The sequence below is a fragment of the Saccostrea echinata genome, unplaced genomic scaffold (assembly GCF_033153115.1).
Source record: "Saccostrea echinata isolate AGI-Se365-2 ecotype Australia unplaced genomic scaffold, CSIRO_AGI_Sech_v1 ptg000028l, whole genome shotgun sequence".
NCBI classification, from domain to species: Eukaryota; Metazoa; Mollusca; class Bivalvia; order Ostreida; family Ostreidae; genus Saccostrea; species Saccostrea echinata.
This window is the reverse complement of record NW_026889777.1, coordinates 4,224,054-4,247,381: the sequence shown is the minus strand read 5'-3', so window position 1 is coordinate 4,247,381 and position 23,328 is coordinate 4,224,054. Positions and strand designations below refer to the sequence as shown.

Below are 23,328 nucleotides of genomic sequence, written 5' to 3'. Positions count from 1 at the left end.
CAAAATATAAAATTTTATTCATAAGATTGTCTTTAATTTAAAAAAAGAAAATTTTATCTAACATCAAACGAGATTCTCCTATAAACAGATCCAGATGACTACAATTCTAGTTAATGTAACTGACAAGATGTCACTTCCAAAATGGTGTCGTGAAATTCATCAGAAGGACATGATTTGTTAAGAACTTAAAAAAAAAAACAAAATAAAACATGGCCCAATTCTTTCTTTCCAAGTAAACAACAGAAAAAGGGAAAGGATCTAACTATGAATCTTCATATATATAAATTATAGAGAGAGAGACTTATTAGGTGTACATGTACTTGGTGTCAAGAGGTTAGATAACAACACTTACAAACAAATATATATAAACAAAATATCACAATTTGCCATGATCACTGGAAAATGATCATTTTCATAACAAGAATTCATCACATATATTTGATACATTTTGACGTTTGGCACAAAGCTACTATACTACTAGTATGGATTTCACATGAATCATAACCCAAACTTATATAAAACGGTCAGACATGTTTTTGAGTTTTAAACAGTTCTTTGTCTTTTTTTTATCTTAATTAAATTGAGATTCAGTAATGGGACATGTAGTACACAAGTTATTTTTTCCCTATATACTTGTAACATTAACGTATGTAAATAAACATGTAAATATCTATCTTGCATGTGGACTGTACATATATTTGAACCTGCCAAAAAATAATTGGATGATACTCTTGGTTGTTGAATAATTGAAAAAAAATCAGGCACTTAAATATACATGTACATGTATGATGCTTGTTTTATATCTAATTAATACATGTTACATGTTCATTATATTGTACATGTAAAAGGATTCTAGAAATAAACATAGCTCATCACAATGAAAAGAAAGTTGGTTACAATTTTACAAAACTATAAATTAAGGTGTCATTCCATTATTCTATAAGAAAACTTTACAACAACCTTTAAAGTGCAAAGTAATTCTAGTGTTGATATATATATATATGCCATTTCTCTTACAAAATAAATACAAGATACCCGTGTTTACATGTATAGCACAAAATGCTGTCTCGACTCATATCTAACAGAAATCATCAAAAGATGTTGAAAAATTTAGCCTACTCACAAGATACTGTTTACAAGTCCACAGAATGATGTAATTCTATACCTTTATACTTAATACAGATGTATGTTCTTGGCACTATAGTCAAGAGTATGTGTCGGAAGTGTGTATATTAACGTAAGTATTGTCATGTGAGAAAGAGCACCTAATCCCATACCTACCATCTGACCTGTAAATGAGTATAGAAATATACAGTAATTCTCTTCTCTTTATGTACATGTACAAATAAATAAATATCATTTGATAGTAATTCAAACACATGAAATCTTTAAACACTGTTTACAGAGCTACAATTCTACCATATATTAATTTAATACATTTCATACAAATCCAAAACAATTGAGATTAGACATGACAAAAGTTTGTTAACATTCATAACACTTCAAAACACAATGTTAAAAAGTTTAAGAGCAAATTGCTTAATCTGCCAAACTTTGAGGACCTGCATACAACCACAGAAATAAAGCTGATCGGGGTTTGACTTCTTTATAAAAAGAAATAGATGTACACCCCAAATATCAACAAAACATAAGTCTTTGAAAAAATCTAAGTTTTCTCTGTTGTTAATTCTTTCCCCTTTTGTTTGCCGTGTTGACCAGGCGAGCGTAAATGCCCTGTTTGGACATTAACTCTCCATGTCGACCTTGCTCGGCCACTTCTCCGTGTTTGATGACACAGATCTTGTCGGCGTTCTGGATCGTGGAAAGTCGGTGAGCTATAACGATACACGTTCTTCCCGCTCGTGCTTTGTCAAGGGCTTCTTGGACAATCTAGAAATTAAAGTATGTAAAACTACAATAGATAAATCTTCATTGGAAAAGAAATTATAGTGAGACTTGCCTTATCCAGATGTCGCCTAATACAATGTTAACTTTTAGTCCCTTTCAGTGAATTCAATTGTTTAAAATGTTGTGTAATCTGGAATGTTGTCTAATCTGTCCCACTTCTATCGAACCAGTAGTGTCCAGATTAGACAAAATTTGACAGTACTAACATAAAATATTGTTTGTTATCTTGGAGATGTATTCATAATTCTGTTTCTTAGCCTTGTCTGGAAATTCAAATGTTGAGTGATGAAAACTTAATGAAAGCTTTCAGACATGATGGATCCAGGCATTAACAAAGTAACAGGAAAGGCCTTGAAACTTCCTTTAAATAATAACAATAATTTTGATACTGCTGATGTTAAAGGTGATGAATGAATGGACAGTGAAAGGATATTTAAACAGTGCTATTACCTTTTCACTCTCTGTATCGAGGGCAGAAGTGGCTTCATCCAACAGAAGAATCTTGGGATTTCTGACCAGTCCACGAGCAATGGCCACTCGCTGTTTCTGTCCACCTGAGAGTTGTGTCCCCTTGTCACCACACAGTGTGTCATAGCCCTGTAAAATATGGAATTTCATGCAAGCAAATGCTAAAAAGAATAACATGGAGCTATCAAATGCATATGTACATGTATACAGTCATTTACATAGTAACTTACTTTTCTAAGTTACTTGAATTACCCAGTTTAAATCATCATTAATCTTATCAAACTGAGGCCTGTTCAACACAGTGCTCGCCAAAATTCCTTATACCTCCAACAGAAATGTTAGCGAGCGCTCACACTGTTGAACATGCCTCTGGTTTTTACTTTATTAGGCATGTTTTTCTTACTGATATATTTCATAACTACAGTTTCTTTTTTGGACAACATGTATATAACACTTATTTTCTTTTTTTTTCCTTACATTGGGCAAAGACTGGATAAACTCGTGAATATTAGCGTTTCTAGCAGCCTCAATGATCTCCGCCATTGGAACCTCTCTGAAGTTATCCCCGTATGCGATATTTTCTGCAATACTGCAATCAAACAACACTGGTTCCTGGGACACGATTCCAATCTGACGACGCAGCCACTGGACGTTCAGATCTTTCAAATTATTCTTATCCAGTAACTATAATATATTTACAAAAATCTACTTAAATAAAAATCCATTCATCTGTTTAATAAAAATTTCCTTTGGGATAAATGTTTTGTGCCTTAACTGGAACAGCACTGACAATTCATTTTTTAAAGTAAAATACATATTTAATGTACATGTATATCTTATTAAGTGACACAACACAGTAATAACTACTGACCACATCACCAGTCTCAGGATCATAAAATCTCTCTATCAGCTGCATTGTGGTACTCTTGCCGCACCCAGAGGCACCCACCAATGCCAAAGTCTCCCCGGGGGTCACCTCTAAATTCAAACCCTGCAGGACCTCCACATCTGGGCGAGTTGGGTAGCGGAAGTGAATATTTCTGAATGACACTGCACTAGTGAAACTCTCCTGTAAAAATGAAAATTATTTTCATTTATACATGTATGCACATATACATATTGGAAGCTGGATAGACCAATAAATATCTATAAATAGTTTATATCAGCTTTTGTTTCTGTTCGGGATTTTTTTTGTTTTTGTTGCTTTTTTTTTCAAATACAAGTGCAAAATTCTTAATTTTAAAACATCATCTGTAAGCTAGAGATAAGTATGAATTTTCAAATTATAATTATGGATTATCCCAAAAAAAAAATGAAATCAAAATTTTAATACTTTGGTAATTGAACCATAGCTAACAAAAACTTTGGTCAGGAAAATGAATGAATGAATAAATACATGTACATTCCAATTTTTGCAAAATGAAACTGAAAATGTCCTACATCTTTGATGCCTTCCTCAGAGTATGGATCAATCTTTGGCTCTCTGTCTAGTAGCTTGAAGATTAATGCAGCAGATTTCTTGGCCTTCCCAGCATCAGGTGCAAAAGCGCTCGCCTCACCCATAGCCATTGCACCAAACACAATAGCACTGAATACTCTGTGAAACAGAACATAAAAATCTTCTCAATAAGTTATCATTCCAATAAAAATACTGTTACAGTACGTTTTCCTCAATTTTTCGTCAAACTTCAATTTTCGTTGTTATCATGGTAAAGCTCGATCACAAAATTAGGTAATCACTGAAATGCATATTTTACTTTTGATGCATTTTGCAAAACAATGAGAAATCCTTTCAGGAATTTATTTATCAATGGAATTGGCTTTTTTCCTGAATCAACATGAAAATAAATGAAACCCGAGTACTTATAAGTAATGAAGAAAAACTATCCTGGACAATTTAAAAAATGTCAGTACAACTCAATACTTTTGGAAGCGGAAAGTTTAGAATTTCTACTAGTCTTTCAAAGCTGACAAAGTAAAACCTTGACCCAGCATATAGCTTTAACAATGAACTTCAGACTGACCAAATGTGTAGTGTCAATCATTTTAATCCAAAAGTTATGGCCAAGGTTCAAGATGGACACTAGTTGATGAATTATTAAAAAGAAGACCCCCCCCCTCCAACAATCCGAAATCCTAATCAATCTTATACTACTTTTTTCAGCATGTAAGACTTTGACAAAATAAAATCATTCAAAATAAATTATGAAAACCTACTTGAACACATCGGTGAATGTCATTTCATTTTCCTCTATCATGTAAGCACCAAAATAGAAGGCGGTGGCATAGGCAAAGAACATGACAGCAGTGGAGGCAGCGAAGGCAATCCCTGTTAGATGGGACTTTTTAAGGGCGGATTTATAGGGAGTGTCCAGCTGTGATTTGTACCTCTCTACCATCATGTCCTCCTGACACAGACTGGCTACCGTACGGATGTTTTCTATGGCTTCTGTGGCTGTTTTGCCAGACTCTTCCAAAGCCTCCTTATTTTGACCTGAAATTAAAAACAAATACAGTCAGACCTTGTCATCTACAACTTGATTGGAGCTAAAAAAATTTTTGAGATGTGAGAGAATTATAGATATTAAGGTTAAATTACATAGTGAGCTAGAGGCCAATGGGCTAGAATAAAATAAATATATAGAAAATTCCAGGATGTCTCTTTTTTGATGTCATTCATCTTAAGCAAAGTTTCATCTACATTCAGAGTTCTGTCCAAGGAACAATGTATTAAACCTACACAAGGTTTCATTATGTGTTAAGTATTTTTATTAAAATTTGTAGAGTTTTTACCTGAAACTCCCTCCAGAAGTTTCATCTGAAGAACACCAGCTATTCCAATGATTGGGATAAATGCTAGAATGACTAGAGTTAACTGCCAGCCATACACAAAACCAATAATGATACCAGTTCCTATGTTGGCAAAGTTCTGTAACATGGTTCCCAGTTGTGCTCCTGAGGCCTGTATAACAAAGTAAGCTTAGATATTATATACACTAGCTGACAGGGTATGAATAATTTTAACTGTTCTGTACATCTAGAATTCAATTAGCAGCTGCTTCTACCCTTTTCATCCATCTACTTTATTTGTATAAAAGCACTTTTGAGCTTTTGGTTCAGATAAGGCAGAAGCTTAGACATTTTTGTAACAAATTACTTTCTATCAGTTATCAAAAGAGGGGAATTCCCTTGTCCCCAATACCAAATATATATGTAAATATTTGTCTCCGTTTTATTTTTGTCCTCTTTCAGAGACAGAGTTATCTCTCTTTAAATGCAACTGTCTTGGCAAATTTACACAGGGTGAAATTGTTGGTAAGTGTGATAGGCCAAAAACAACACTGCATGAGCAGGACTACTCTTTGGTGTCCTCTTTACCCACCCCCTGGACTTCTGCAGCCTCTGTGGCTAGCCTGGTAGTCAGGGCTCCGGTGGAATTTTTCTGATCATCAAAGTACTCGATATCCTGTCTCAGTAATGCACGGAAACACGATTGTCTCAGTCTCATTGTAAGATTCTCCCCAGACACACTGAAGCTGAATCCCTGTAAAGGAAATAATTCGTAAGAAACAACAACAGTAATGGGAAGTAACTCTGTACCCCTCTTTTTTTACTCAAATAGCTACTTGCTAGTAAGTACTCAATCAAATATGTCCTTTTATGAGGAATTTCAGTGTTTGAGACCAAATTGCTAAGTATTTAATACCTTTTTTTAGGAAGTGTATATAGCAGATTAGAAAGTAGACAATGTACATATAATCATCTAACTTGAACAAAATGTGTAAGAGTTTATCCCGGAAATAAACCAACAACCTCTACAGACTACTAGCCTACATAAAGATGTGTTTCTGAACTAAATACCTACCTGAAGAAGAAATGTGAGAAAGCTGGCAGCCCCCACCCCCACCAGAAGCAATGTCCACATTAACACCTTGTCTTCTTGTTCACTGTTGCTAGAGATAGCAAAGGTCTGAAAAAAAAAATCAAAATTTAATGTTTCTTTGCTATCATTACTTCACTTTTAGGCAATACATCCTAATCAACACTTGTTTAACACAAATGAAAAAAAAATATATTCAAGAACACAAATAACTCTATTTTGGCTTCAATCTATGGTTTGTAAATTAATTTCTTACTCCAAGAATTTCTGAGAAGATGATGGCAAATGCTGGTTGTACGCCTCCATTGACGATGGCTCCCAGACTCCCCAGTAGTATGAATGGCCACTCCGGGGCGTTCATCTTTAGGACACGTCCAATACCTGCCTCCTCCTCCTCCTCCTTTTTCTCCTTTTTCTAAATTTGAACAACAGTGATCGCTGTTATTCTCAAAATCTTAGATAATTTTTTAGTCTGTTTAATCATCAAAGATAGGCATCTAGAAGTTTAATAATTATTGGTACAGTACTAATTCACAATTCTTTCAACATCCTTCAAGATTAATTGCTAGCATATACATTTTGTACACCAATTTTCCTTTGCATTTGACTAAACATTACAATTTTCACTGATGAAATCATTAAAGTTTGACACTGTCAATAGGTAAATTTATTTATTTGTGACAGTCTCACCTTGTCCTTTTCCTCAGTTTCTTTAGTTTCTTTCTCCACGGGTAAATGGTGTACTGTATGTTGGCGCTGCAATTTGTTGTCCGCTTTCTCAGGTTTCTTGTCGTTTCCACCCGCAAACTCAGCAATCAATTCTTCCTCTGAATAAGAAACAAAATAAATATCCCACTCACTGACAGGAGGTACAGTATTTCCTAGCAAAAATACAGTAGATGGTAAAGTATTCTATAGCCAATGAGGGAAATGAAGGGTTACAAGCAAACTTTGACTTTTTTCTTTTAAATTCTCCTCTAGAAAATATATTTCACTTAAACTTAATTGTCAAAATTTAGAAGCAACAAAATGTTTTACTGGTTACAAGTCATGTATTGAAAATAAGGCTAAGCAAGCGGCCCATGGGCCGAAATGCTCACTTCAGTCACATTAGATTTTTCCTAATATACATGTATTCCTATCGATATAAAATTTTGATCATCTTTTGTGGCCCAATCCTATATAGGGTGAGTTCACCATGCATCGGACACATACCTTGCTTCGGACAACTTGAAGCAATAAACTTTCATTGAACCTGAGTCTCCCCGTGTTTTTACTTGTTTCTGTCTTAAAGGTAAAGATTTAAACTTTTTAATGATGCCGATTTTTATTTTCATGTTGTGATAAAAATACCACAAGAATGGCCTTGAAATTACATCATATTTTGCTTCATCAAAGGGGAGTAACCAGAAATTTACGATTTTGCAATTTTTAGAGTTGTCGTTCTTTTAAATAGATGTCAACGGAACGGGTCGGACCTAGGTAAAATTTATCAATAATTGATAATTTTTCAGAAATTTTCAAAAATTTTACTTCAATGTTTGTATAATATTTGTTAGAGTTGTTTTTAACAAGTATGTTTATTTCACCGTACATCGGACACAAATTAACCATGCATCGGACACTTTCCGATGCATGGGTGATCACTTCCATTTTCATATAAAACCCAAATGACAGCTATTTTTTGCGGAAATAGAAAATAAAAACTCTGAATTTTAAGTGAAATACAAGATATCGATATATGACGACTAGAAGTGGACTCAATTTATTTCTTTAAACTAGATGATGATAACCCACGAGACAAAGGCGCGAGTTGCCATATTACTTGCATTGTAAAGCCTTTCTAAGGCGATGTGATGCACCTAAAATCTCTTCACATCTGTGGATCAAAATAGTCATTCAAATTTAACTAGAAGTTTAATTTTTTAATAAAAGATAAAAATGTTTCGATATCACTAATTTTAAAGCACCGAGATCAAGGTATGATATTTTTCTGGTTTAAATACCGTATGTCCGATGCATGGTGAATATTGTTCGATCCATGGTGAATTCTGACTTATTTCGAAAAAATCGGGTTTTAATGATATTTTCTCTATAAATAGCACACGATTGTGTCAAAAATTTATATTTTAACCACATACTACATGTTAAGTTCCATTTTGATAATATTCGGTTGGTAGCGATATCGCTAGAACTTGTTGAAGTGCGAGGGTGTCCGATGCATGGTGAATTCACCCTACAGGGGCCATGATTTGATCAAAAAATGAATCTTCACTACCAGAGGATGCTTCAACATTAATATGATTCATCATAGCTTTGCTGTTCTTGAATAGAGGAGATGTAAAGATTTTTCAATATCTTAGTTCTTGATAAAAAGATTTTTTAAGGGGGCCTGGACACAGTTGCATAGCCTTTTTGTTTACAATTTTAAATTTCTATTTTTATTCAAAAAATAATCAATATTAAATAAATTGAACTTAAATGATAATTTCTTCATAACATCATATCAAAATATCTGTGTTTGTATACATGGGCATGAGTGCTGTTATTTGTTAATGTTTACATTTTACAGTAGCACGGCCTAACAATACTGGTGAGTTGTGTTTGCTTAATTCTCACATATCTACTGTGAATTTTCTGGATTAAAGTTTTATTTTTTCACTAATTTTCCTCTTTTCTAAAATATTAAGGATAAATTTACTTCATGAAAGTGCATGGATGTGTGTCAATCAATGCATCTCATTTTATTCATTCCCAGATAAAAGAAGTTTTTAAACACACTTTTATAAAATTTCGGTGTGAAATGCTCTGAAAATATATGTCATGATATTATATTGAAAATTTTAAAAAATTTCAAATCTGTGTCCAAGCCCCTTTAAAGATTTTCCTATATATTTCAATGTAAAACTTTCATTCCCTATTGTGGCCCAAACCTACCCCCAGGGAGTATGATCTGAACAATTTACAATCTACACTACCTCAGGAAGCTTTCAACTAAATTTCATCTGGTTTAGCAGTTCTTGATGAAAAGTTTTTTCCTGTACATTTCAATGTAAAACTTTGATTCTCTGTTGTGTCCCCACCCTACCTCTGGGGGTTATGATTTGAATAATACACAATCTACACTACCTTAGGAAGCTTCCACATAAGATTTTACTTTTCTGATCCAGTGGTTCTTGAGAGGAAGATTTTTAAAGAATCCCATCCTATTTTGCCTTTTCTTGATTATCTCCACTTGGAAGGGAGCTTGGCTCTTCCTTTTTAACAATTACGGTAAGAATCCCCTTTACCAAGGGTTGCTTTGTACCATCTTTGTTTAAAACTTGCCCAGTGGTTCTTAAGAAGAAGTTGAAAATTTGAGAAGTATACAGACAAATGGATGGAAGCTGGACAATGGTCGATCAGAAAAGCTCACTTGAGCTTTCAGCTCAGGTGGGCTAAAAAGCATGCATGCTCCATCTTATAATCCTGATAGCAGACAAGTGTATTGGCAGAAAGCTCAGTTTTCAATTTACAATTTTGGCAATTTTCCTGCCACCCTAATATCTTTTTTAAATAATAAACATAAAAGCCACAAAGAGAGATTTACCAGCATTTCTTCAAAACATTTATAAAATATTCCTATTTTCACATTACAACATGAATTTATGAAACTTACCATCTTCAGTAATTAATAGAATGTACAATGCACTCATTTAATAACAAGCAAGAAAGCACAAAATATTGCATTGATGAAAGCTGATAAGAAATTTGTATGCTTTTAAAAGCATATTTATGTTTTTGAACATTTTATTTCCAATTTTTACCGTTATTTATACAACAGTATAATTATACAAGTACATCCCTACCTTCATTATCGGCTGTTATCCGTGTGTTAGTAATTGATAGAAAAAAAAGAAGTGCACTTATTCAAAGGAATGACTGATAAAAGTATATACAGTATACAACGTGAATATATAGACGTATATGTCTTATTTTTCAGTAAATTGAGAAGGATATATCAATTACTACTTCAATTTATTAATGCCTGTAGATTTAGTCAACCACAGGGTATACATACATAGACAGGACATTATTCTTAGAAAGCACCGAGTTTTAAGTGTAGAAATATGACATCTTTTATTATTAAATACATTTAAGTGTACCTTTGAACAGCTAGGATAGGTAATTTTTACTGAATATGTAAATTATAATCTGTATGTGACAAGACTCTTAGATAAGCATCTATGAATTTACTTTGAACCCTATGTATTTAATTCTAGGATTATGAATGCCATAGGTTGACTAAAATTAGACAATGTATTTTATCTGATAAGATATTACTGGAGATCTTTTTTATGAAATATTAATCCACACCACATAGAAAATCCTTTAGATTATGATCTTACCTTCTTCATCAACTGTTTGATTTTTAGTCTGAAAAAAAAAAATACATACATGATAAAAAATAAAGATAAAAAAAAATTGGTTAAAAAACCACTGTAAACCAATTTTTCTATCCTTGTATTAACCTTCATGAGTTTTGTAAGGAGAGGGAAATATTGAAAGTCTGTCAAGTTAACAGACCTGTTTACCCAAATTGTTGTCTCTCAGTATTTTTCATTAGATTTGTCAGTGAGATTTGGCATTTGCCCGTAAGATTTCACTTTTCATCGAACTGTACATATATTACTAGAAAACAGCTACATTTCTAATTACCAAAATATGGTTTATTTACAAAGCAAAACATCATACCCTGCCTTCTTTTGAGTGATTTCTGTCATTTTTTAAACCACCGCGTTTTGGCAACTTAAATGTTTGAAATTTTTATTTTTTTTTTTTTGCGATTAAAAAGCGTCAAACTAAGACAGATAGCGAAAACTACTTGCTAAAATCCATATGAACGGATTTCCGTATTTTCGTAATAGCAAAACGTGAGACGTATTTTGGACTGAAAATCCGTACAAAATACGGCGAAATCATAAGAGTAAACAGGTCTGAGTTAATGAGAATATTAAGTACATGCAGGGTTGTCCCTAAAAATTAAAAATAGCAGATGACATAAAAAAAAGTAGAAGGGGGTCTCAGGTTCCTCCTTTAACAGGGGAATTAGAAGGAATACCAGAGTAATGATGTCATTAAAGGCAGGGAAATTCCCGGCGCCCGGGTATTAGGGACAGCCCTGGTACATGTATATATCCTAATTGCTGCATGTCAAAAACACAAAGAAAACTTGCAACATAGGATTAATGAAAACTGCAATTATAATAAGGAGGTACAGTAAAGGCTATAGGTTTTATTTTTTTTTTAACACTGGACCACTGATAACTTACAAGAAATCAAAACAATGCAATATCTGATACTCAGCAAGATTAGTTAAAAAAAAAAAAAAAAGATCCTGACCTGCATGTTGACGAGTGTGGCATACACGCCTCCTTTCTGCATCAGCTGATCGTGAGTTCCTTTCTCTACGAGCTCCCCCTGTTGGAACCCCGCAATCTTGTCAGCAGTTTTTATTGTGGACAAACGATGAGCAACAACAATTGTGGTCCTACCAGCTCGAGCCTACACGGAAAATTACAAAATCATTGTGTGTTCACTGAATTTAAGAAATTTTGAAGCTGTAAGATTGTAATAAGGATAATTTTTGTAATTTTTTTTTACCAAACCTTCCTCACAGCGATTATTATTTAGAAAATCAGTAAATCAGATTGATCAATAAGTAAAATAAAGTTTCTCCTTTAACAAAATCAGAAAACATTTATCCCCATGCATTTACTGTATACACAGTTATTTTTGCCCACTGTAATTTTAGCCCTTAATTTCAAACTTGAAATCAAATTTGCTCCATTTTAGATTTGCCCATACACAGTTGTAATTAAAAGAAATGCTGTTTTCTTCGAATTCACCACATTTTTAAATTCACCCATTTGCCATGAGGGCGGAAGGGACAAAAAATCAACTGTTTTGACAATTTTCCTGTATACAGTATAACCATATTCACAGTGTTCTGCTCCTCACTGACTTTCTCTTATACCTTGTCTAGAGCCTCTTGTACCACAGATTCACTTTCAGAGTCCAGGGCTGAAGTTGCTTCATCCAGGAGGAGGATTCTGGGGTCTCTCACTAAAGCCCGGGCAATAGCGATCCTCTGTTTTTGTCCCCCACTCATCTGGGCACCGCGCTCTCCAACCAAGGTATCATATTTCTACCAAAATGAAATATGGAACTACATTCCAATAACTATTACTTGTTTTTCAGGTTGGTAAATTGAAAAATGTTATGAATAAGTATATTAAAAAAAGTGGATGCTCTCCCTTACATCGGGAAACTTCATGATGAATTCATGAGCGTTTGCCATTTTGCAGGCAGCCTGTATCTCCTCATCAGTAACACCTTCTTTCCCATAACGAATGTTCTCTGCAATTGTTGTGGCGAACAATACTGGCTCCTGACTCACAATTCCAATGTGTTTTCTAAGCCATTTCAAATTCAAAGTCTTCAAATTATTATCATCCAAACAGACCTGTGGAAAAGAAACCAAAGAAATCTCAAATAAAGCACACATTTATGGCTTGTTAGCAACTGCAAATACCTGCAGGTGGTTGTTCATCTAGAAAAAAATAATAAAATTCTCCTGTCACAAAATCCCATCTCCATTAATGATAAACAATTTTTTAATTATAAAATTAGGTTATATAAGTCATTTTTTATTTCCATGGAATTTTGGCGCTTGGAAATCATTGTTCTGACTAAGTCTAAAATATACATACCGTATAACGGGTATTTTCTGCGGTTGGAAATTTTTGCGATTTAACCCCTAAAAGGTAGCAAATTAATTTCTGCGTTTTCAATTTCTGCGGTTGCATTATACCGCAAAAAATATATACTGGGTATGATCACCAAACTCTAAGAATTATCAGATAGCTGCCATGTTTACGTTTTATAAATTCATTGAGACATATTGATCAAAGGTGCATGAGAACTGGTATTAAGCTATTTAGCTTAATTAAACTACTATCTTTTAGTTAGTCTTTGTACAATTATGTCGAGTCCCAATTGAAATGAATTATTACAGTATCAGTCCACCCAAATAACAATAAAAATCTTTATTCTACATTGTAACAAACGTTTTATGCGATCTATTAAGATATTTAAATATATAGATAATTAATGCATCCAAGCCATATTCTAAAAATACACTTATAGTTAATTGCCATCAAAATTAACCTGGTGTTTATATTTTAAGCTCAAACAAACAGTTGCATAATCAAGTAACCTAAAGTTGACCCTATATAATCGCAGGTGCCATGTGCAATGAGGCGTAACTAATCCTGTCAGTTGTCTGCATTGAGTGAAATTCACGAGACAATCAAGCCACATTGTGTATACAAGCAGTAATTATGGTCTCAAGATAAAACACAAGATTGAAAAAAAGTGTTAAAGGAAGAAAGAAAAGCTAATATGTGTTGTTTGCAGCTATCGGAGTTTGGACGAATAATTGCGAAATCTCTTTTAGTCATTTACATGTAGGCCTACATGCATATCCCTATAAAATAAAGAAATAGGTACAAGAAAAGATCTTTTGTATAAAATTATTAAATTGATATTATTTACAGGAACGTTTTGATTCAATATGTTTTGGACAAATCCTGAGTGACATCTAAAATCTTCAACTTTCGATGACACCCGAATATTCTCGCTAACGAGGACGTGTCCACTCATGAGTCTGCGGACGCATCGTTTTTAAGAACCTTGCGTCCCAAATAATTTTGCTGCGTCCAGTACGCAGCTTCTTGCGTTAATGAGAATCCTGTGACATACGCACAACTTATCATACTTGCATGTATAAAATATATATCTGAAGAAATATTGAAAAATATTTTGCGATTGTAATTTTTGCGGATTTGTCCTATCCGCAAAATTCCGCAAAAATTGGACAACCGCAGAAAATACCCGTTATACGGTATTCTTTACTCTTTAGAGATGAAACTCTATTGTGTGATATTGATCACAGCTGGATAATTTGATTTACCTCCCCTTCCTCTGGATCATAAAACCTCTGAATGAGTTGTATGATGGTACTTTTGCCACAACCACTTGATCCTACCAGGGCCACAGTTTCCCCTCTGTTGATCTCTAGTGACACACCTTTCAAAACCTGAAGATATAGTGAAAATATTTCTTAAATACATGTATCAAAAAGAATAAATGATTCAAAGTACAAATATTCAATCTTGACTAAAAAATTCAATCTAACCTGCACTTCCGGTCTTGCCGGATATCGGAATTTTACATTCCGTAACACCACATTCCCCGTGACCCCATCAGGTTTTAAGCCATCATCACTGGAAGAATCAATTTCTGGAACCTAATGGAACGAAAAAATAGATAATTTTTACAGATTTTTCTGACCATCAATATCCTTGTAGGCTTTTTGTTCAAGAAAAGCATGAATGAAAGTGAAACAGTTCTTATTGCATTTAGTGTATTGTATATGATATAGAGGAATGAACAAAAATACATTAAAAAATAATGGCTGGATGGTGACTCCTGCCTTACTAGTTAGGTGCTCTAACCAAATAGTTATCCAAGCACGATATACACATCTATACTACTACTGAAGTATCACCACCTTATCTCACCTGCTGGATTAGCTGAAACACAGTATAAGCTGCTCCTCTGGCCTCAGAGAATTTCCCCAGTGGGGGCGTGGCATACCCCAGAGCAAAGGCTGATATCATTATGCTGAAAAACACCTATAAAAAAACAAATACACAAAGAACTATAATGATCAAAACACTCAAGGCAATACATGTGTCATCATAACAAGCAGGAAAGCTACTAGTAGGTGGAGACCTAAAAAAAATTACAATTTGGACATTCCCATATAGAGAATCTTAATTTGCTTCTTTATCATTAGTATAAAAAGTATAGCTGCATGTGTAAACTTACAACATGGACACACTTTATAAAATTTTACCCAGTTTAACATTCAATCAAAAAGTCATGCTAAAATGAATTGCTGTTTTCTTTGAATTTGCTCCAGGTTTTACTTTCCCCCTCTGTCAAGAGGGGTGAAACTAGGGTGAAAATAAAAGGAGGGGAGGTTGAAAAATTCCTTCTTTACAGTACATGGAACAAAATTTGTAAACTTACAATGAGGACATTCACTTGAATCAACACTGTAAACTTACAATGAGGACATTCACTTGAATCAACTCTGTAAACTTACAATGAGGACATTCACTTGAATCAACACTGTAAACTTACAATGAGGACATTCACTTGAATCAACTCTGTAAACTTACAATGAGGACATTCACTTGAATCAACTCTGTAAACTTAGTACAATGAGGACATTCACTTGAATCAACAATGTAAATTTACAATGAGGACATTCACTTGAATCAACTCTGTAAACTTACAATGAGGACATTTCCTGGGGTGTAGTCACTGTCCTCTCTCACCAATTTGGCTCCGTACCAGAAACCAAACCCATAAACAGAGAAGATGATGAAGTAGATAAGACCCATAGAGAACCCGACAGTTAGACCCTTTCTGATTCCGGTCTTCTTGGCATCACTCAGGTGTTTGTTGTATCTAGTAAAAACAAATTGTAAAAGCTCCTTGTTTTTTATTACATGAAGAAAATAGTAGTGAGAATTTTTCAAGAATTTAACTATTTTTACTTTTATTGTACAATGAAAAATTAAAGACAAATTAAAACTGAAATGTAAAACCACAATAGCACAAGAATTAATTGAAGGAGAGGACACTTTTAACGTGTTTACTTGCTAAAATAAAGTATCAAAAACAGCCCAAAATGTTTCAAACAAAGATACCGTAGTGAAATGTTGGTATTGGTAAGAATGTGGGATTTTAAGCAACACCAATGTTCTGAACAAAAATATGTCCAACTTTATTTCATAACATCTTAAGTCATGAAAATGTGTCCAGATTATTGAATTAAATGTGAACTCAAAACCACAAGTAAATGATATGACCTTTGTTTTTCTACACTTTTTCTTTCAACTTTTAATTTTATGACAACTGAAATAAAAGTTTTTGAATGTCTCTTAGTATACCTTGTGGGAGGGAGGAGAGAGTACCTGGAGAGGACCCACCCACCTGTCACATTCTTTGTCTTGTCCCCCAAAGGCGACCACTGTTCTGATAGCACCTAGAACCTCATCAGCTACGGCTCCTGCTTTGGCATATGCATCCAGACCCTTGGAAGACGCTGCTGTGATCAGCTGATGAAGATCAATTAGAACTAGTTAACTGTATTGAACTCAAAATCTGTTTACAATGTATGAAGGTTTCATAATTATGGCTACCATAATATACTTCTAGGATTCATATTGTAGTACATCTTCAAGAAAATACTTAACAATTGGGTTTTTTTTTCACTCCGCTAAATTATTGTCAAAAAAAGTCTATTATTTAACAATGATTAATTGTTATCTTGCTAAAATTTGCGGAAAATTTCCTTTTAACACATTTATTAAATTTTAAATAAATCTCTAAATGTAAGTTTAAAGGTGCTCAGACACAGATTTGAACTTAATATTTTCTCAAATTTTCTGTATAATATCACGACATATATATTGCAATAGCATTTCACACGAAAATATAATTAAAGAATTATTTTATCTGGAAATTATTGAAACTACGAATTCTGGGATGTGTTTGATTAACACATCTCTGCACTTACACAAATTTTAACTTTATCCTTAATATTTAAGAAAAGAAGTGATTTTGCTATGTAATAATGAAAAATATTACATCTATAATCCAGAAAATTCAGAAGAGAAATGTTCGAAAGCAAAACCAACTCACCAGTATTGTCAGTCCGTGCTCTGTGATGTGTAAAGAGTTTAACAAATTGAACACACCAGTGAAACGTAAACTGTTTTTGTAAACAGGGCACAAGCTCTGTTATTGTTAATGTTTATGATTCACTGGGTGTGTTCAATTGTTAAACTCTGCACACACCACTGAGCACGGACTTACAAAATACAGTGAGTGGGTTTTGCTTTCGAACATTTCTACTACAGTGCCCACTGCCCAATCCGACAACTGTGCAATCCGGCACACTGGACTTTCCGACCTCATATTTTATTCCCAAAAAATTCTTTAAATTTTATATAGAACAAAACACTGTATATTCCGACCACTGTACATTCCGAATTCCGGCGCTTTTTTGTCATCAAAACTAGATAATTACATTATGATTTCGCCTGGGTAATCCGACATAATTACACGGGTGTTCCGTAATTAGCCGCAGGCCAGGTGACATGAATGCCCCGTTTGGCCACAAGATTGGTCTACTTAGAGAGTAGTTAATTACATGTAAGTTTGAAAGTGTTTATGTTAGTGTTAAATGATCAGTTTTTTTATTAAAAAATTAGGCAATCAATTCTCTTTGTTGTTATCAGTTTTATTCTCGCATTCACGCGACAGAAAATAAAAAGAGTACATGATATTTTGATTACATTAAGATTTTTAGCTTGAAATTAAAATCAAACATGCAGTCAGTCCTTCATAAAGCCATGCCCCGAAAAAAAAAGAGTACGGCGAACGTAACATGTAGACAATACACAAGTTGAATGGTACATCTTGTCTAAAAGAAAAAGTTTCATTTCAGGGTTAATATACACTGAATTAAGCAAGGCTGTGCACATAAAGGATTTGCCAGAAGCAAAAATACCGCTTTAAGTTGCCCATTAAATTATAAAATATTACGATTGTTTGATAAAAAACACAATGTTTTAGAGTTACGTCCGGTTGGTATGAAAAGTCGCGTGACGGTATTAATAGCACAGTCTATATTGAGAAGTAAACAGTGGAGAAAATTCGGAGAGAAATGTAGTGTAGAAAAAAAAAATACCACTGTGTAAAGAAGGTACATGTAAACGAAATATTTACTTAACCATCTACTGCTTTAGTAAAATGCTAAAAATTAAATTGCAACATCTCGAAGCGATCGGCAGTTGTTTTGTCCATTAGAAAAAGAAACATCGTATATTACTACAGAGTTTACTAATGCTCAAAGAAATGCTAATTAACGAAGGTATATTTTATACAACAAAGAAACACACAATTATGCAAACATTTTGACAATGAAATACACGTGTACTCTAAACCTAATGAAAAATGGTTTTTGAAGTCATTTGACACCAATCATAACGCTCAGAAATATTCAACACTGGGTAATCCGACACACTGTCTAATTCGACATTGATTTTATTTCCCGCAGCATGTCGGATAAGACAGGTTTCACTGTATGAATTTTCTGGGTTATAGTTTTAATATTTTTCATTAATACACAACAAAATTGCCACTTTTCTTAAGTATTAAGAATAAATTTAAAATATGTGAAAGCGCAAGGATATGTCAATCCAATGCATCCAGAAATTCGAAGTTTTAATAACTTCGAGATGAAATAAGATTTTTATTATATTTTAGTATGAAATGCTATAGCAACATATAAGTCATGAAATTATACAGAAAATTTGAGAAAATATTAACTTCAAATCTGTGTCCAAGCACCTTTAAGAGTAATCTCTTATCACGTACACATTGTCACCACAAACTGATCTTAGTGGGGCTCAATACATAGGTCTGTTTCAAAGAATTGATTCTACTGCTGGGAAACATTTTTTTTTCTTCAAGAAATTGACAATACACAGGCATCAATTGGTTATAATACAACATTTAACTTCTTAACTTGCATTCTATTACTGTGCAATCAAATTTTAACTATACCGTGCATTGTCAGGTCAGTTTGAGTTGCCAATAACAATTATATTTACCTTGTCCTGGATGAGAGCTGCTATCACAATGAGTGGACTGAAGGCCAGGATGACCAGGGTAAGCTTCCAGCCATACACAAAACCGATAACCACCCCGGTAAGGAAGGAGGAAAACCATTGGAAAAAGATCCCCATCTTGTCCCCGATACCGGTCTGGATTTTATTGACATCACTAAAGACAAAAAATATTAAAGTACATGTCTGTATATTATGTTCTATATTCCATCTAGTTTTTAGGGGAAAAAAAAATATTAATGTAGACAAATTTGTGAAAAGAAAATTAACAACAGCTGTAAAATAATTTTGTCATATTGAAATCTTTAATCATGAATTGATTGCCAGTTACCCAGACAGTCTGGTATTCAGCTCCCCGGAGTCATGTGTATCAAACCAGCTAATCTCCTGTCTCATGATGTTCCTAAAGAAGGCGATCCTAATCCTGTGTGTCTGTCTCTCAGCCGCTGTCACCCAGCAGGCTAACTGACCATACCCAAAAATAAGGACGCCTCCCCCAATGCCTTATGAATAAAGATAAATTTCATCTCAGTTCATATGGATTTATTTTCTATGTCTTACAAACATTAAAATTCTAATTTATTACCAAATATAGCCCCTTAATGGTTACATATACAAAATTAAAGCTATTAACAGTAACAGTTATAATGTTACATGTAGTTTCTTTTTGCATTTTAATCATTTTAAACAACTCATGCACTAAAAATAAATGTTAATCAATAACCTCCTCTGAAGATCAATAAATTTCTCGTTACATTCATAATCAGTGGAATCTGCATATTGCTATTTTTAACTCTATTGGTAATTCTAGTATTTACGTACCTATGTAATAATAAACAAAGACGGTCATAGTGTCCAGCAGATCCTCTGAAATAGCTTTGTCCAGGGAGCTGAAATCTGTCACATTATACGGAGCGGCCGCCAGAGCTGTTTTGTGTGAGCTACAATATCAAAATATGGGTCAGATTTTATTTCAGGGAGATAATATTAGAAAAATATTTTGATAAAATAAAAGGATTAGTCTTCTTATAGTCTGACTGCTATAAGTGAACTTTAAAAAAATATTAAAAGTACTTTTTCTAATTGCAATGCACAGGGTTGTCCCTAAGACCCAGGGGCTGGGAAATTTCCCCAACTATAATAATGTAATCGTCCTGTTATTTTGGTATTCCTCCTAAACTCTGCTTTAGGGGGGGAACCCCAGATCCCTGTCTACTTTTTAAATGTCCCCTTCTTTTACAATTCTTAGGGACAACCCTGAATGCAACATTAAGAAAGGTGAAAAAATGCAATGGACCAGACAAGGATTTTAAACACCCCCCACCTTCCCCTTATGGACTTAATAATTGCTCCAACAACTTAGCCTTATAATTCATCTAGAAAAATAATGCAGGTCGTGCAAATCTAGCATCTGAAACAAGTATAACAGTGTCGTCCTTTGATGCATCATCCATGCATGCAAGTTTGGTCCAGGTAGGCCTTATACAGTGCAAACCGTCTAATCCAACACCTGCACAATCCATTTCACCATGAATTCTGACCTTCATTTTCATTCCCATTTTCCGTGTTCTTTGCATGTGTAGTCAGAAACCCTGTCTCTCCCAACACAAATTTTGTTTCCCAATTAATGTATGTAGGATTAGACAGGTTTCATTGTAGTTATTTATTGGGAATGAACTTGTCCCTAACTTTAACCAGGATGTTGAAGCTAATGCCAACAATAGTGGTAGAAAATGCACATTTGTTAGTATTTGCTGCTGAATATGTTATCTAAATTAATACAAGCATTCTGAGAGTATTGCATGAGCAATACTAGTCCCCTACCGGCAAGTGTAATCTGGTTCTGTTCCCGTTAAGAATTGAAAATGCCATAATTCCGTCAAAAATTAATGAAGCGGGACGAAATGCAAACTTGATCTATAACTAATCAAGGTAAAGCCACATACCAAAAATCAGCTCAATATCTACAAGCGTTTAGAAGAAAATTGCGGAAAACCCGTAAAAATTGAAAAGGCCGTAATTCCGTCAAAAATCAATGAAGCGGAACGAAATGCAAACTTGATCTGTAACTCATCAAGATACACTCACATACCAAAAATCAGCTCAATATCTACAAGCGTTTCGGAAAAAAGTGCGGAAAACCAAGTGGGACAGACTGACAGACAGACAGAGGGACAGACAGACAGACAGACAGACAGATGGACAGACAGACAGACAGACAGACAGACGGATGGACAGACTCAGAGGAAACCTATAGTCCCCTCCGGTTTCACCGGTAGGGGACTAATAATGAGGAATAATGATAATGATCGTGGTATTGATAATGATGACCAGATAAATGAAAATGATATTGAATACTGTATACAGGGTTATATTCGCCCTGTGTTATTTTTGCCTTCTCACACTTGCAAACAATTTTGTCTCATTTTAATTTCACCCAATCAAAGTTCTGTTTAAAAAGTTATATAATTTTCTTTGAATTCGCTCCGTTTTAAATTCGCCCGAGAGTTAAAGGTGAAGGGGCAAATATAAAACAGAGGCAAAAAATTTCCCTGTATACAGAATAATGATGATGATGATGATTGTGCTTTTAACAATGATGAATATTACATGTATTCCATTGAAAATGATGATGATGATTATATGCCTTGACACTGATGATGAAAAAAATATAAAAATGAGTATGCAAATGATGATGCAGATGATGATGATGATGATATTACCTGAGAATAGAAGGATTGGCTACAGCCTGATTAATGGTGATTCCAACACTTGCCAGATAAGCTGATATACTTTGAAGCCAGTTATAATAGATCCCTGAGTTGACAAAGGTGTCTGTCATATCTCCGAACACGATGATCATACTGGGCAGGGCAGCTCCATGACAGACTGCACAGAACGATCCGAAGATCATCAAGAAATAATCAAAGCATGTTCCGTACTTAAACTGTAATAGAAGTCAGAAATTAAGTTATTTATGAATGTACAACAGAGACAAAGTAGCACATAAGAAATTCAATTTTAGACTTTTATTGAAAAGAATTATTGTTGGACTACTGTAGTGTCTGACATATACTTTTTTCAGCATGGGATTAATTGACCCTATGTATGCGATCACAAATTTGTCACAGCATACATAAAGTGCATTTTTGACATACAATGGCAATTCAAGAAATCTACATAAATTTTCTACTGAACATAAATTGTGGTTCTGCAGAATTATGTCCCCATGAAAAAAAGTATGTTTACAGTGTTTGAATACACTATAATACTAGTGCAAAAATCCTTATATGTTTTATTCTAATGCTAATATTTAATTTTTGCCACTATTTAATTGGATTGGCTACATAACCATGGTTCACATTATAGTAAAAATGTAATATTTAGAATTTCACTCTTGTCCTACATCACCTACTGCATTTCCTAACCTCTGAACACCACTTACTATTTCTAGAGCCCCAACCATTTTTTGTTCTTCTTTCTTTTCTTCTTTCTCTCCATCCTTCTTACTCTCACCATCCTCTTCAACTTTTCCATTTGCCAATTCTTTATTTGCATCTTTTGTATCTATTTATACAAGAAAATACATAACCATAAATGTATGCATTGCCTCTACTATGTCATTCTTCAGAATACCTGCAAAGATGCACCCCTTGTAATTGTCCAACTCCTGAAAAAAGTATAAAATACTGACACACAATAATTAAGTTTTTATTTCTAATCAAGAAAATGTGCCCTTAGACTAATACACATTTAAGTTCTTTAGAATTATCAATATATAATCTTTTAATGCTTAGAACATGAACTGACGTCACTTCATCTAACATGGAATGGGATGGTTTTCTTAAATCCATCTAAATTGCTTTAACATATTAGTCATATATGCATGCAGTCCATCAATATTATCCATGTAAATATGCATAAAATAAGTGGAAAATCAACATCCATTATAATCTACTGTAATTATTGTTAATTCCTAAGAGATATAGAATTATTTATATAATCAGTGGTAGAGAAATGTAAAAAAAAAAATGTCTACAGCTGCTTACTTCCAGACATGATTGAATTATAAAACTCCTAAACCAGTAGAAAATCCGAATTAATCCAACTACATAGGGGAACAGAATAAAATCACACAGATCTAGAATAGGTTATAGTTCTACACGGAAATCCATAAAATTAGTGAAACAGAACAGTCATAGATGAGGAAACTACAGGTTCAAGATCTAGTACACTGGTCTATAATTATCCAGTATAACA

The 23,328-nt window shown here is 33.9% G+C and overlaps 1 protein-coding gene across 2 annotated transcripts in view; it reads right to left on the bottom strand.

Annotated features, from left to right (window-relative positions):
* The window catches only part of LOC133194043 (ATP-dependent translocase ABCB1-like), a 30,269-nt gene continuing 6,941 nt past the window's right edge, over positions 1 to 23,328 (bottom strand). The window contains exons 3-27 of one of the 2 annotated variants that reach the window (XM_061329967.1): positions 22,514 to 22,635; positions 21,792 to 22,015; positions 19,891 to 20,009; positions 19,400 to 19,571; positions 19,054 to 19,225; positions 16,367 to 16,491; positions 15,664 to 15,838; positions 14,881 to 14,994; positions 14,496 to 14,606; positions 14,271 to 14,396; positions 12,558 to 12,761; positions 12,273 to 12,443; positions 11,639 to 11,800; positions 10,645 to 10,672; positions 6,947 to 7,083; positions 6,513 to 6,671; positions 6,242 to 6,346; positions 5,759 to 5,920; positions 5,170 to 5,338; positions 4,594 to 4,870; positions 3,817 to 3,973; positions 3,248 to 3,445; positions 2,854 to 3,060; positions 2,359 to 2,505; positions 1 to 1,890 (exon numbers count right to left, since the gene is read on the bottom strand). In XM_061329967.1, coding sequence (XP_061185951.1) covers positions 1,684 to 1,890; positions 2,359 to 2,505; positions 2,854 to 3,060; positions 3,248 to 3,445; positions 3,817 to 3,973; positions 4,594 to 4,870; positions 5,170 to 5,338; positions 5,759 to 5,920; positions 6,242 to 6,346; positions 6,513 to 6,671; positions 6,947 to 7,083; positions 10,645 to 10,672; positions 11,639 to 11,800; positions 12,273 to 12,443; positions 12,558 to 12,761; positions 14,271 to 14,396; positions 14,496 to 14,606; positions 14,881 to 14,994; positions 15,664 to 15,838; positions 16,367 to 16,491; positions 19,054 to 19,225; positions 19,400 to 19,571; positions 19,891 to 20,009; positions 21,792 to 22,015; positions 22,514 to 22,635 — 3,950 coding nt within the window. In that variant the 3' untranslated portion in view covers positions 1 to 1,683. The remainder of the gene's footprint in view (positions 1,891 to 2,358; positions 2,506 to 2,853; positions 3,061 to 3,247; positions 3,446 to 3,816; positions 3,974 to 4,593; positions 4,871 to 5,169; positions 5,339 to 5,758; positions 5,921 to 6,241; positions 6,347 to 6,512; positions 6,672 to 6,946; positions 7,084 to 10,644; positions 10,673 to 11,638; positions 11,801 to 12,272; positions 12,444 to 12,557; positions 12,762 to 14,270; positions 14,397 to 14,495; positions 14,607 to 14,880; positions 14,995 to 15,663; positions 15,839 to 16,366; positions 16,492 to 19,053; positions 19,226 to 19,399; positions 19,572 to 19,890; positions 20,010 to 21,791; positions 22,016 to 22,513; positions 22,636 to 23,328) is intronic. The other variant, XM_061329968.1, reaches the window with a different exon arrangement.